This window comes from Panicum virgatum, chromosome 3N (genome assembly GCF_016808335.1).
Source record: "Panicum virgatum strain AP13 chromosome 3N, P.virgatum_v5, whole genome shotgun sequence".
Lineage (NCBI taxonomy): Eukaryota > Viridiplantae > Streptophyta > Magnoliopsida > Poales > Poaceae > Panicum > Panicum virgatum.
The window spans coordinates 5,027,728-5,042,208 of record NC_053147.1 but is presented as its reverse complement, the minus strand read 5'-3'; the positions used below and the strand labels follow the sequence as shown (position 1 = coordinate 5,042,208).

General features: G+C 45.3%; 1 protein-coding gene across 5 annotated transcripts; it reads left to right on the top strand.

Annotated features, from left to right (window-relative positions):
- Positions 1-5,051: 5,051 nt before the first annotated feature.
- On the top strand, positions 5,052-13,774 carry LOC120663834. 5 transcript variants are annotated; one of them, XM_039942770.1, is made up of 7 exons: positions 5,057-5,422; positions 6,799-7,094; positions 7,200-7,305; positions 7,436-7,556; positions 7,649-8,377; positions 10,169-12,116; positions 13,006-13,774. In XM_039942770.1, the coding sequence occupies exons 2-7, from the start codon at positions 6,908-6,910 to the stop codon at positions 13,431-13,433; spliced, it is 3,519 nt and encodes a 1,172-aa protein (XP_039798704.1). In that variant the 5' UTR covers positions 5,057-5,422; positions 6,799-6,907; the 3' UTR covers positions 13,434-13,774. The 5 variants fall into 5 exon arrangements, with proteins under 5 accessions (XP_039798705.1, XP_039798704.1, XP_039798706.1 ...); XM_039942772.1 differs by having other exon boundaries at positions 5,124-5,449; positions 13,006-13,439; XM_039942773.1 differs by having other exon boundaries at positions 5,125-5,453.
- The last annotated feature ends 707 nt before the right edge of the window (positions 13,775-14,481 follow it).

The following is a 14,481-nucleotide window of genomic DNA, read 5'->3' as shown; positions in this document are numbered from 1 at the left end:
CAGGGTTTTCACCCAGAGACCTCACATGCAACAGGTAGAGTGGCTCCACAATAGCACCCCCAACAGGAAGAACGACGCTCGAGGGCGCCATCACCAAGGCTTTCGCCCGGAGCAAACCCCAACCTGTTGCACAAACACAGCCCACCCCACGCCGACGAGCGGCGGCAGTGAGCCGGCGGGCGACACTTGCGATAGACAGACCTTCTCCAAATCCCGGCACGCCCCGCCGCACCTCCATGATGCCCCACCGCGCAGTCCAGACCACCCTGGCCCACCACCATGGCGGAGCCGCAAGCTCCAGCCGAACACGCCGACCTCCCCCACCACCACCTCCACCTTCACCGCTGTCCGCCGCACCGCCGCCGCGCACACGGCCGCAAGACGTCGAGCCGCCAGCCACCCGCCGCAGCTGCAGCACGACTGGCACGCACCACAGCACAGGGGGCCGCCAGCCACCGCCGCGGCCGCCGCACCGCCAGCACGCGCCGACCGAGGCTCGGGGGCACCAGATCAGCCCACCTGGACGGCGGATCTAGCTCCCCGAGCCTCCCGCGCCGACGAAGTCCGGCGGCGAGCCTTGCATCAGATCCCTGCCTCCAAAATTGCCTTACTGACTTCTGCTTCTGATATTGGGTTGTCCAAGTGATCCAGATTATGTTGCTGGATGTGTAGCCGATCCCAGTTGAGGCACATTGTTCTTGGTGTGTTAGTACCAAGGATTTGCTGGAAATGGTTCCGTAAAGCACCTTCTTTGTCCTCATGACTTGTGAGTTGTCTGTCTTGTATCTGAATAGAGGGTATAAAATTTTTCCTGCGCCGCGCATTGGCCCTGAGGTGAAACAGCTTGGTGTTGGCGTCCCCAAGTCTGATCCAAGTCAGCCTAGACCTTTGTCTGCTTGGCTTTGCATCAGAGGTGAAGTGGAGGCCTGACCTCAGGGCGGTGGTTCAGAGTCATGTCGAAGCTGGAAAGGTGAAGTTATTCTCTCTATTTCTTTTAGATTGTCTGAAACAGAGGGGAAATACATAGCTTGCTTCGTTCTTTGAATCTTTTGCTTCGCCGTTGCATAACTGAAACGAGATGAGGCAGCCATCTTCAAGCTGGGACAAGAAAGAAAGGCTAAAATTTACATAGTACGTCTTGCTGTTGCCTGCTTGGGAGTTTGGACAACACGGAGACGGAGCTGTCATGCGAGCAGGCCAGGAGGTCCGAGCCGCGTAACGGCAGCTGCTCGCCTACCGGGCGGGCACGGAGCGGGGGGCTACGGCTCCCCTCGTACGTACGTACTCGTTCGTCGCCGGTTTCCCGTGGACTGTGGCCGGCCGCCGCGCGCCTGCGGGGTGCAGAGCAGAGCTGGTCGGGAATGACAGCGACGGATCGTGCTCCGCCTCCCGCCGGGCTTGTTCGTTTCGGCGGAGGGATTAGCGCCCCCGTTGGTTCCAGCCTTCCCGGGAATAAAGTTTAGTCAGAGTATTAAATAAAATTCATTTATATTTTTTTCACATATGTGTGGGTGCTAATTTGTGAGTTCAATTTAATGAGTCTAATTAATCAATAATTTGCAACAGTGATGCTGCAACATCCATCCATTAATTATGAATTATGTACATCATTAGATTCATCTTGCGAATTAGATCCGGGTTTCTCATTAATTTTATAATTAGATTTTTATTCAATACTTATAATGATAAGATTCTCATAACAGGGCTAATGTTTATTTTTTCGGAACCCAAACACCCTCTTACTATCTTTTGAGATTACATAGTACAACTTAGACACCCACAACGCACGCACATTCATTCCTATGATGGCATGCACGCAAATCTGTCACACATGGTATATTCTCAAGATTGACCAAGTCACGTGAGAGCGATGTATCAACCACGGATAGGTACGAGTTCAATTAACCAATGCCTGCAGTGCTCAGCACTGGTCTTCGTTGCTAAGAGTTTTTTTTACTTGCATTGCTATGTATTAATCTGGTAATATAATAATCTAGTGAAAACCACCATGGACAAACATTAACTTCATGTCTTCATCATTTCACAGTAGTGAGGCACTACAGGGTAGAAGAGACTGACACTCACTTAGCTTCAGCTGAAGACTCGATAGGATTGCATGATCTGCCAAGAGGGACTCTCAACCCCGCCTGCTCTTTTCGAGCCTCTTCTTTTTGATCTGTTCTTTAGATCTACTCGTATTTTTATTACTATCGGATTCGATTACCCTTTCGCCCTTGATTTTTTTTGGATAACAGGACTACACGAGCACCAATGAAAAATCTGTCCCCGAAACACCCGATCGAGCCGGTAGCGTAGCATCTCTGTCGGGGAAAAGAGGAGGGGAACTGGGAACCCCACCCAGGTCACGACAGCATATATTCCTGTCGCAGTTAGGCAGCGTGGATCAGCCTGTATCCTACTACTACTCTACTGTGCATGACATGCGGGCCCCTCGGGGGCTGGCTGCTGCCAGTGCCAGGGACGCTGGCACGCTGCCAATACGTTCGCACGCAAGGGAGCATGGCGACTAGGGGTGTGTTTAGTTCCACCAAAAACCCCCACAAAAATATCATTTTCCAACACATTTCCATCACATCGAAATATTAAATGTAGCAAATGACTCATGCATGGAGTACTAAATGTAGGTAAATAAAAAAACTAATTGCATAGTTTTGATGTACGTTGCGAGACGAATCTTTTGAGCCTAGTTAGGTCATGGTAGGACAATATCTACCACAAACAAACGAAACGTGCTACAGTGCGCTACAGTGATTTTCACCCCCGCGCTACAGTGTATTTCGTGGGAACTAAACACAGCCTAGGAAGAAATGGGAAATCATTTGGCAACTCTTCGCTGATGTGCCAGCGGATTCTGTTGCCAGATCATTCCTAGTCTATCTAATCCCAAGCGAAACCGTGGCGGGAGAGATGAGTGAGGGGGTCCGTTCAGTATGGGGGCAAAACGGCTAAATGGGAAGTTTCAGTTCAGGTGCTAGTGGTTGCGTTGGGGCCTTTCGTATCAGGATTGGCTTTTTTTTAATGTCCGTACTCATCGTACTCTAAATTCATTCTCTAAAAATATTCAATCTTGGTTATCGATATTCTTTTTTCTGAATCTAGTTTACCCAAATCTATTTCTCATACTCTATATTCTAGTCATCAATATTTTTTACTCAAATCTATTTTACCCATACATCTACTGCAACTGACAAGTGGGGCCTACCAGCTCTACCTTGTCTTCTTCCCCACCCCACCCACACCTCTCTCTGTCGCACATGGGCTGGCTCTCAGACTCCTCCCGGCGGCGGCCGTCCCCACGCCGGCGGCCCTGACCGCGCCGGCGGGTCTCCCCGCGCCGGTCCTCGTCCTCCCCGCCGCCCTCTCCACGCCGGCAGCCGTCCTCCCTGCCGCCAGCCCTTTCCGCGCCGGCCCTCGTCCTTCCCGCCGGCGGCCCTCCCCGGTGCGGTGTCCGGCGCGCGGTGGCGGAAGCGAGGGCCGGCGCTCGGCGGAGGTTTTGCTCCGGCTCCAGGCGGCGGCCGGACCCGAGAGCGAGGGCGCCGCGCCTCCCCTGCGCCTACGGCCTCGGTGGCCGGCGCGCTGCAGCGGGAGCGGGTCTGCTCGCGACGGCGGGAGCGGCGGCCGGAGCTGCTCTGGCCGGGCGGCGGCACAGGAGATGGCGGGCTTCGCGCTGGAGACGGGAGAGGCTCTCGGCGGCGGGCGGCGGCGCGGTGCACTCGGCGGCGACGGTCGGTGCTCTGCTCTCGACGGACAGGCGCGCTGGAGACAGTTGCCGGGGGGCCCACGCCGGCGGACGTCCGCTGCGCCCGCTAGGAATACCGCATGGACGCGCGTCCAGGATGATGGCGGACGACATACAGGACCCGCTGCAGACGTTTTCCCTGTAAACCGGTAGTGCAGTATGGGTTTACAGGATCCAGTGCAGCTAGCCTAATTCACTTACCTTTTGCAGTACATGTATGTACGGTTTACTTTAAGAGCACATATAATGTTAGAGATTTGGTGGTTTCGATAAAACATGGAATTCACCTGAATTTGCAATTAGGTTGCCACATGTTTCTCTAATCTCCTATGCAATATCTCACCTTTTAAAATTAGTGCCTTAATCATTGTGTTAATCATACTTGTGCTAAGACGTTTTATTCTTGTCATGCATTCTTTGATATTGTGGGCGATGATTTCAATCATATTCCCCAATCAGCATCTAATGTTTTGACTTTTTTTTAAAAAAAATCTTTGTCCTACCTTCTTACAACAACTAATAACTCTAGTTTTATTAACGCACCCTCCGTAAAAAAAATCTTTGTCCTACCTTCTTACAACAACTAATAACTCTAGTTTTATTAACGCACCCTCCGTAATAATTAATTGCCATCATCTAGCCTAATAAACAACACCACTCTCAGTGGAGGTTTTATGAGAATTTCATGCACATTAAATAGGGTGTCATGTCACCATTTTAGATGATGTCGTATTGAATAATGAGGAGAGATAAAATAAGTTTTATCTAGATGAAAACCATGTATGCATGGTTATCAACTCTTGCTGAGCTTTAGAATTAAATGTGATGGGACTGTATGAAATAGCAGATATGAAATAATGCATTGTGTAGTGAGTTTCTTCTATGATTTCATTCGTGTTTTGTTGATGTGGCACTCTTGAAAATAATAAAATGAAACCACCGATTAGAATTGGCCTTAGACTACAGTTCTATTAGACTGCTATGATGAGGCTTTTAATTGCAATCATCTCTTGCAACTAAATCTGTGGTTGCATTGTATGGTCGTTGGCTAAAAAAACTGGCTAATTTGCTATGACACGTTAGGGGAAAAAATCCAACATTTCAACGACCCGAATCCGTCACTGTCTTGTTCAACCGTTTATGTGGCCAACCACGTTATTCTCACCCTCTCCTAGGGGTAAAACCGTAATGTGCCCACCCGCGCCATATCATGCCAGTGCCGCCCCACCGCTATCGTCAACTAATACATCTTCCCTTCTTAAAAAAAACCTAATCCATCTTTCCAATTCTTAACTCCAAATAAACCAATAAGGAAATCAGCCAGCAAAAAACACTTCTTCCCCAGTCCACCCCCCCCCCCCCCTCCTCCATCGAGCGCGCGCGCGCGCAGGAGGCAAACGAAGCGAGCTCGCTTTGCTTCTCCCCGCGGCAACGGCCCCCAAGCCCCAGGCGGCGCGCGCGCAGCGACGAGTCCAGGACGCGGCGAGGGTGAGGGCGGAAGGAGGGGGAGGAGAGGAGCGCGCGGCGGGACTTGGGATCCCCGACCCCCCCTCTCGGGCCCGAAGCCGGATCTGCCTCGGGACTCGCGCCCTCAGCGGGAGATCGTGGGGCGCGGGGCCGGCGCGCCTGGTGGAGTCGGTTTCCGTCTGCCTGGGGGCGCTGGTGAGCGACGGCGGCGGCGGAATGCGGGCGGGTGGCATGGCGTCCTTAGCTGTTTTTTTTTCCTGTTTTTTTTTCTTTCGCGTGTGTGAATTATAGGTGTTCCTTTTGTTGTGATTTTGTGTGGGTCGCCTGGGAAGGGAAATGCAGTGCACGGGATTTGGGTTTTCGCTGAATTAGCGGCATTTCGGATGATTTTTGGGGGGTTGGTTTTCGTATACCGAGTTACTGATAGCTTCTGGGTCAAATTTGGTGCTCTCAGATTTCGAACACTTTTTTTCTAGCGCAGGATTTGCCGGAGTTTGCGGGTCTGGGAGCACGTTGCTGTTTGCTGCTGTTCTTTAGAGGGAAACTAGTAGAATTGGGCTCGAGCTGTTTAGCTCAGGTCCCTAGATTCGGTTTTGGACTGGTTGCTTAATTAATTTGAATCTATCTCCCGGACTGGTTGCTTACTTTGAATCTGTCTCCCGTGCGCTTTGTTCTGCTCCCTGTTGTTGCTTCGGTTCTGCTCTTCCTGTGCTACTTCTCTTGGGGAGCTGTACTTTGTGCTGTGGCTGATGCAGTTTTATATTTGCGTTCCTGGAGAGGTGTTGCAAAGTCGAATTCGGACTCAACTTTTGCTGTTTAAATTTTAATTTGACTTGATGGTACTGACGCACCACGCACCCCTGCAATGTGATTTAATCCGACTATCTTGGTGATGTAGCTCTAACATGGCCACACGGGATAGCAGATGGCGGATGCCATGAAATGCCGAGTTGAAAGAGTAAAATTTGGGAACTTTGTGTGCTTGATAGTTCAATTGAATGCTGTTTTGGTGAAGAGGTCCAATCGGTTGATTGATTCTTGCGTACTCTTTTGAAGACTTACTATTTGGGTTGTGTTTGTTTGATTCATTATTCCATTCGTTGTAACGAGAGGTGCTGCTGGTTGTAAAACAACGAGGTTGGATGCCAGGAGCTCCTCATTGGGTTACCTAGGTTTCCTAGTTGGGTGGATTGTTTCATTCGGATGTGATGGATTCGGCAATTTGAGTACATTGAGAGGGAGAAACAAGGATAGCTTCAACTTTTTTGTGGGCTTTCTGGGGCCTTCTTTGTCAGTTTATTCTGTATGATTACTTTCTATGAATGTATTGGCATGTTTACTTCATGAGTGGAATTGTATGAGTTGTTTCTGATGGTGGTGGGATGGGTTCGTGTATAGAGTATTCATGATGAAAATGTTTCTCTATTTCCCATTTCTTTGCAGTTTCGAGGATCTTACATTGTTGTCTCTATATACCTCTCAGGGTCTCACAGTTATCATAAGTTTTTCCTTGTGCTTTGGTGCATTTTGGGTTTTCTATGGTTGTTTAATATCAGTCCAATGTTTTGCAGGTCATGGTATATCCTCCACTTGATCTGGATGGAATTTGACTGCATTCTACTCTCTCAGAACGAAGGATATCATATTAGCAGTTAGAGAAGCCTTAGGAGGCCAGGAAAAATGCCCCCGTCACCCTCGCTGAGGAGATCGAGTTCGCCGGAGACTTATCACAAGAGGGCCAACAGTTTTGGGAGTGTGCTGCCTGCAAAACAAAAAGATGATGAACTCCCTTTGTTCTCTGATATGCAGAAAGTTGAGAGGGAGAACTTCTTACTGGAACCATCGGAGGACTTTGACGACTCAATCGGTAATGCTTGTAAATGTCATTCTCCTCCCTCTTTTACCGTCACATAGTATTGCTTATCTGTTTCTATTACTTACCATTTTTAATATCTTTCTTTCTTTCCATCAGCAAAATTGAGCTACTTCCCGGAAGTAAAGCTTGGTGTTAGCATTCCTGCACGTGGAGAAAGTCACGATTTGCTTAATGTGGATAGTGATAGAAATGATTGTGAGTGGTATGCACACTGATTGTACATTTTCCTTTCCTTGTTTGAAATTTGTCAATACCTCCTATGCTCAATTCTATGCAGCTATATCTTGGTACAGAGTAATGACTTGGTGCTCATTGCTTTTTCCAATTAACAGGTTGTTAACTCCTCCAGAAACTCCACTTTTTCGATCATTAGATGATGACGACCAATCCGTCACTCAGGTTTCTAGGGGCAGAGCTCAGACCAAGCCCATACAGATTTCGAGATCATCCACAGTAAGTGCTTATGTCCAGAGGAGTTTCTTCTGAGAACTGTATAAGGTTGCATCCATTACCTAACAATTTTATTCTATTTTATTCATATTCAGATGGATACTCAAAGAGCTAGAAGCAGTGCAAGCCCAAGTAGGCTTAGCCCATCGCCACACTCTATGGCAAGGACAAGATCATCTAGTTCAGCCTCTCGCTCTAGCCCACCACCTTCTCTTCAACCACCGACGCTGTCACGAAGATCTTCAACCCCACCGGTTGCTAAGACATTAACACCTCCTCGAAGGTCTCCAAGTCCTGCCTCAAGAAGGATGAGTACTGGTTCAAGTGTCCCAACTTTGAATGGAACAAGAGGAGCTTCACCAGTGAAACCTAATCACAGATCTTCTTCACCAAAACTGCAGGGATGGCAATCAAATGTCCCTGGTTTCCCTTTTGATGCACCCTCAAACCTTCGCACATCTCTACCTGATCGTCCAGTTTCCCGTTCAAGGGGTGGATCTCCTTCATCTTTTAGTGGACTAGACAAGGGTTCAAGAGGTAGAAGACAATCAATGTCTCCCACTCCATCTAGAAGAGCCAGTTCATCTCACAGTATTGAACGGGACCGAATGAGCTCTTACAGCAAAGCTTCCGCAACGTCATCTGGTGAGGATGATCTGGACTCTATGCAGTCTGTACCACATAGCTACTCTAGTAGCCCAGCTGTGAAAAAGAACTTGGCTGTGATGAAGACCAGAACTATTGCATCATCAAAGAATCTGTCCAAAAATTTCACTCCTAGCTCTGTCCCAAAGCGGTCATTTGACTCTGCAGTCTGGTTGATGGTAAGCATTCCTCTGCTTTTATGTTACAATAGTATAATATTTCTCATTTCATTACAAGCATCTCGCCTAGTGTATAATTAGTAGTCCATTTTGCAAATTATAACACTTCGCCTACATTAATTTTTGTCTAGTGTAACGTGATATTGGTGAGCCAGTTCATTTTTTCTGTTGAAGATACTTGGCACCTTGTATGCAAACAATCATTTGTTTATATAGTAAATTAGGAATTAGGTGTACTTTCCATGCGTTGCTGCAGTGCTATGGGCTTATAAACCTTCTTTTTGGTATGTTTCCATTCTATAGTATTTTTTTTAAACATATGAGGTCATGTGGTATGACAAAGTACTGAGAAATGTCATGTGGTGGGCCTTGGAGAAGCACAAAGTCCCAACTAAGTACATTACCCTCATCAAGGATATGTACAAGAATGCGATGACGTTTGTCCGGACTTGTGGTGGCGACACCACTGACTTTCCTATTAGCATAGGCCTACATCAGGGGTCGGCATTGAGCCCTTACTTATTTGCTTTGGTGTTGGATGAGGTCACAAGGGACATACAAGGTGATATCCCTTGGTGTATGCTTTTTGCTGATGATGTGGTGCTAGTGGACGAGAGTAGAGCAGGGGTAAATAGGAAGTTGGAGCTGTGGAGACGCACGTTAGAGTCAAAAGGATTCAAACTTAGTAGGACCAAGACCGAGTACATGATGTGCGATTTCAGCGCATCTAGGCATGAGGGTGGTGACGTTAGTCTCGATGGGCAAGTGGTGGCCCATAAGGACACTTTTTCGGTATTTAGGTTCGATGTTAAGATGGACATTGATGAAGATGTTAGGCATAGAATCTCAGCTGGCTGGTTGAAATGGCGTCAAGCTTTCTGGTGTCCTCTGTGATAGGAGGGTGCCACAAAAGCTAAAAGGTAAGTTCTATAGGACAACGATTCGCCCAGGCAATGTTATATGGTGCTGAATGTTGGCCTACAAAAAGGTGACATGTCTAGTAACTGAGTGTAGCAGAGATGCGGATATTACGGTGGTTTTGCGGGCACACAAGGAGGGATAGAGTCCGGAACGAAGCTATTCGGGAAGGGTAGGGGTGGCACCAATTGAGGAGAAACTTACTCAACATCGGTTGAGATGGTTTGGACATGTCCAACGGAGGCCTCCGGAGGCGCCAGGTGCGTAGTGGGGTGCTAAAGCGTGTTGATAAGGTAAAGAGGGGTAGAGGTAGACCTAAACTGACTTGGGACGAGTCGGTTAAAAGAGACCTTAAAGATTGGGATATCTCTGAGGAGTTAGTTTTGGATAGGAGCACTTGGAGACTAGCTATCAACGTGCCTGAACCATGACCTTTGTGTCTTTTGGGTTTCATCTCTAGCCTACCTCAACTTGCTTGGGACAAAAGGCTATGTTGTGTTGTTATTGTTGTATATGAGGTCTTTGAAATGCACAAATCAAAATTTAACGATATATTCGTCAAAATTATTTTAGATCAGGTTTCTTTGTATATTTAACGGTGTCTGCGAGCAAGCGACCTTTGATTAGGAAGTGGTTACATTGAGCAGTTAGTCACAAAATAATCAGATGATGTTTATTTTCTTGATGATGTGGATCAACTAGGAGTCATCATATGTAGTCAGTGATATAAGGTAGAATGATTGTTGCATAGTTTCATTTAAACAATGCTGTGGGTGTATCTTTACACTAAATCAAGCCTGTACTTCTGTTTATTGCGTTTTTTTCCAAGTTGAAACTTGGAACTAAGATGTGATGCCTGATCTTCCTTTTCAGGACCACCGCAAAGCTCCACAAGATAGGTTCCGACCACTTCTATCAGGTGTCCCTGCCAGCACATTTGGCCCTGGCAATGGAAATAATGTGCACAAGCCTATGTTCTCACACAATTCCTCTTTTACAACTAACAGCAATGCAAGCTCTGACCATGCTGCCATTTTTGGCTCTTATAAGCATGGCAACCAAGAGCAACATGATTTGGTTGGTGAGTGGGAAGCAGGTGACAGCTCTCAAGGTCATGAGGACATATTTATGTTTGATAAATTGGATGAACTAAATGAAGAAAACATTCATTACAAGAGCACGAAATCTACGGAGAACTCCCCAGTCATAGTAAAACATCAAGTAAGTGACAGACAGGACTTCAACATGGAAGAAAGCGGAACATGTGATCAGTCCTTATGCCATTCTATTAATAGTTCTCTAGTTGGCTATGGTAAAACTGCAACTTGCATGAGATGTGAGAAATTTTTTGATGTGATGGATGTGGATGGAGAGGGTAACTATTGTGAAATATGTGCTTCAAAGGTTGGGAATATTTTCTCTGACTCTATCGCACAAACTATAGAAGAAGCAGACCTGGATGATAAAGCTGCAAATTCGAGACCTTGCATTGTGTCTGACCCTCCTGTAGCCCCATACTGTATAGACCATAGGAAAGAAGTCTCTCTTGATCATCAACTAGTGAACAATGAACCTCACAATGGCTGCTTTGACCAGGCACTTCCATTTCACTCAATAGACACACCTCAGGAAATGATTCTGAGGCAGGAGGGAACGATTGATGCAGAACATACAAAGCAACATGTTGGAGACTCCGCACTAGGAAATAGCATCGATATTTCATTTCGTCAATCTAGTGCGACTGACTGTCAGCAAACAGAACCAACATTTGTGGAACATGACGTATTCAGAGACCAAATAGAAAACCACAATCATGGATTATCCCAATGTAGTGAAACTATCTCTGAAACCGTGACAAGTAATAACTCTCATCAACTGGCATCAACAAGCCCTAAGCTTGAAAATACTGAGGCCACTGGGATATCAGTACTGTTACTCCAGAAGTCAAATAGCAATAAATGGCCTGTTGTAGAAGGGAGGACCCTGGGTTCTGCAAATATGCTTTGTTCGGAACCATATTACGCAAGAGATGGTGTCAATATAATGAAGCGTAGCTTTGGACGGGACAGTTCTTCAGCTGCTTCATCTAGTGATCTTGGGTCTTCAAGGCAATCAGTCATATACTTTGAGCACCTTAGGAGTGGTAAGAGGGGTGACTTTGAGAAGTCCCAGATAAGCAGTACTATGAGTCGTCAAAGCATTGCTTCTGTGTCAGATATGTCAATTAGTAGTTCTTCAGCTTCACTTTGCCCTCAGAGTGATGCAGTAGGAGATACTTATTTGCCAATAGACACATTGGAAAGTTGCGCTTCAAGAAAAGTGATCCCTATCGAAGAATATGATAATTCTGGTAAGGATGCTTTGTCAAGTGCTATGGATTGTTGGTGTGCTGCACAGGCTATTGTCAATGATGACAGTCTTGTTGACTTGAACACCTCGAGCTTTGTAGACGTGGTAGAAGGAGATGCAACAATTGAGAACCATTGTACAGGCAGGATGGCTGACAGTGATCATTTCAGTTCGAATATGTGTTTGTCAGATACTGAAATGCCAAGTGACACCCAAGAGTCATCAGCTCTAGAGGAAAGTTGCATACCAGAAACTGAAGAGGATACTTCTGCTATCAGTCAGTGCAATACAAATTGTGCTCCAGAACATCCAAGTGATGAGAACAACTTTTGTAATATGCAAATGCAGTCCGAAGCAGTTCAGGGTTCAAATGAGAAAAACAGATTGGATGATTGTTGCATGTCTGCCATCTCCGAGGAGGATGTGTTGGTTTCTGAACAAAAAACTAACATAATGAAACTTCATAACGATGGTATGGATTTTCATCTCTTTTCCACCTCCAAGAATTATACCTATCTCAATGATGCATACGTGTTACCTGCTGTAATCATTTATTGGCCCTCCATTTGTCTTGTCTTGGACATAGTTTTTTGTGGTATGAAATGCACTGATATTCTATATACAAGAGCACTTTGGCCAATATGATTTATTCTTTGAACCAAAGGGAAAAAGGAAAACCCAAGTAGTCAGCCATTCTGGGATTAAGTTAGCAGTCAGTATAAGTAGATGTGCTAATCATTTCAGTAAAGGTTTGATACTTGATACATAAAATATCACTAATGTAAGAGTTTACAAGTGGGATGTGTTATTTTCTAGTGATTTAGTTCAAATCATTTCAGTAAAGGTTTGGCACATAAAATATCATCGATGTAAGAGCTTACAAGTGGGGTGTGTTATTTTCTAGTGATTTAGTTGAAAGAACAACTTCATGACTTTTTACCATTATGTTTTTTCTCTGTGCACACTGCAACACAAGAACTGTTTAGTATGAAAACCTTCTAGCTCCTAGCTTACGTGCACCTCTCTGATCAAGTGTCTGTCGCATGGGTTGCTGCTGCTGACTTCTGCCTATGCTTAGATGCTTCCGCTCTTGTCAAGTGAATTCGAATTGTATGCCAATGATGGTAGAGATATAAATTTAATCTTTTGTGGTTCTAGAGAAGCAAAAAAGTTTTCATTATCAGCTAGAGGTATACAAGGTTGACCTGGTACATTTTTCATATCAAATAGTTTCTAGCCCTGAAGTATCTTCACAGATATGCTGCCTGCCATGTTTTCTTTGCATAACTAACCAATAATGTTTCTTATGCTATTTGGTGAATATAAGTGTTTAACATAATATTTTTTTTTCTGAATTGCAGAAGAATCTTGTGAGGCAGTAGAAGGATCAAGGAAACAAATCCAGAGGTGCTTCACATTAGAAGAAGCCGCTGATACAATTCTCTTCTGTAGTTCTATTGTCCATGACCTTGCGTACAAGGCAGCAACAATTGCCTTGGAAAACGAGAAGGAATCAGAATGTGTCGATTCTATTCGCCCAACTGTTACCATCGTTGGAAGATCTGGTCAAAGGGAGGATAGCTTACCAAAGCTGGCTCACAGACGAACTCCAAATCGGAAGGTTAAAAGAAAAAGATTGGAAGGAGAAACAACTACAATGGAAACTGTGGAGAAAGATGCTGTTGCTAAGGACTCCTCACCTGTACGTTCTGCTTCTGGCATCACAAGGAATTCTGATAACATGAAGCCTCCGAAGCTGGAGTCCAAGTGCAACTGTATAATTATGTAAGTAACTCCATCGTCCAAGATCGAAGGAGCTTTTTGGGATACTGGTTGGATGGAATGGCAGGTTTCATATCACAAGTTGGACGCAGAGCTGAAGCAAGGCTTCACCTGTTACATCAGCAAAGAAGGCATTCCCTGCAGGTCTTCAGCTAGATTATTTTCGTATGTTGCATTTGCTGTGTTTTAGGTGACAGAATGCACTGCGAGCTATTCTTTTGTAAATTCTTGGTTCTTCCTTTCCCCCCTTCTGTTTGTCATTGCGGTTTGCCTAAAGTGTAAGAAACTACTAGAGGAGATGGTGTTGATAGCCTATTTTCTTGCAATGCACGTGGCTTGTTGTGTCAATATCTTTCAATATGGGCTTGTTTTGATGATGTTCAAATAGAACTCAGCAAAGATTCGGGCCGGTGATTTGATTGTGGTGGTGTGCGTTAACTTGGTGTAAGCTGGGGCAGTCAAGACTGGGGAGCGCCAATGCACATTCCCTAGCTGGGCTGTGCGTTCAAGCATGTTGTCACAGACGGGTCATCACACACATTGCATGTCCATGTAGTAGACATACATCATTTACAAACAGAAGTTTACACCGACGGGTCATTAGGTTTTACTCCTTCGTCCTAAATTATTTCTCATTTTGGTTTTTCTAGCTGCATATTTTTTACTATATATATATATATATATATATATCACGTTGAGGTGCATAACAAAATTAATATATCTAGAAAAGTCAAAAGGACTAATAATTTAAGATGGCAGGAGTACAATGAAATTTTCTGACTTCTCTCCACAAAAAAAAAGTTTCTCCAACTATGGGGGCACCATATAACTCGAAAACCTATTATTCATCTGTCAATCCTAATACAATCGTGACTTCTCATTTAAGAAAATTTAAATTTAAATTTGGTTCGATCACCACTTTGCTTTGTCTTAAAATAATAATCTCTTGGGTCTGCTTCGTGCCATATCCTTCTCACATATTGAATTTATTTATGGCCCAAATAGTTTTCTATGTGAAGCTTTAATTTTTTTCAACATTACGAAAGACTTATCAA

Excerpts from the sequence above, each read along its gene's own strand:
- LOC120663834 (XM_039942770.1), top strand. The coding sequence starts at position 6,908 with ATGCCCCCGTCACCCTCGCTGAGGAGATCGAGTTCGCCGGAGACTTAT. Across the intron at positions 8,378-10,168 it reads ACTCTGCAGTCTGGTTGATG|GACCACCGCAAAGCTCCACA; the intron begins GTAAGCATTCCT and ends CTTCCTTTTCAG. Across the intron at positions 12,117-13,005 it reads AATGAAACTTCATAACGATG|AAGAATCTTGTGAGGCAGTA; the intron begins GTATGGATTTTC and ends TCTGAATTGCAG.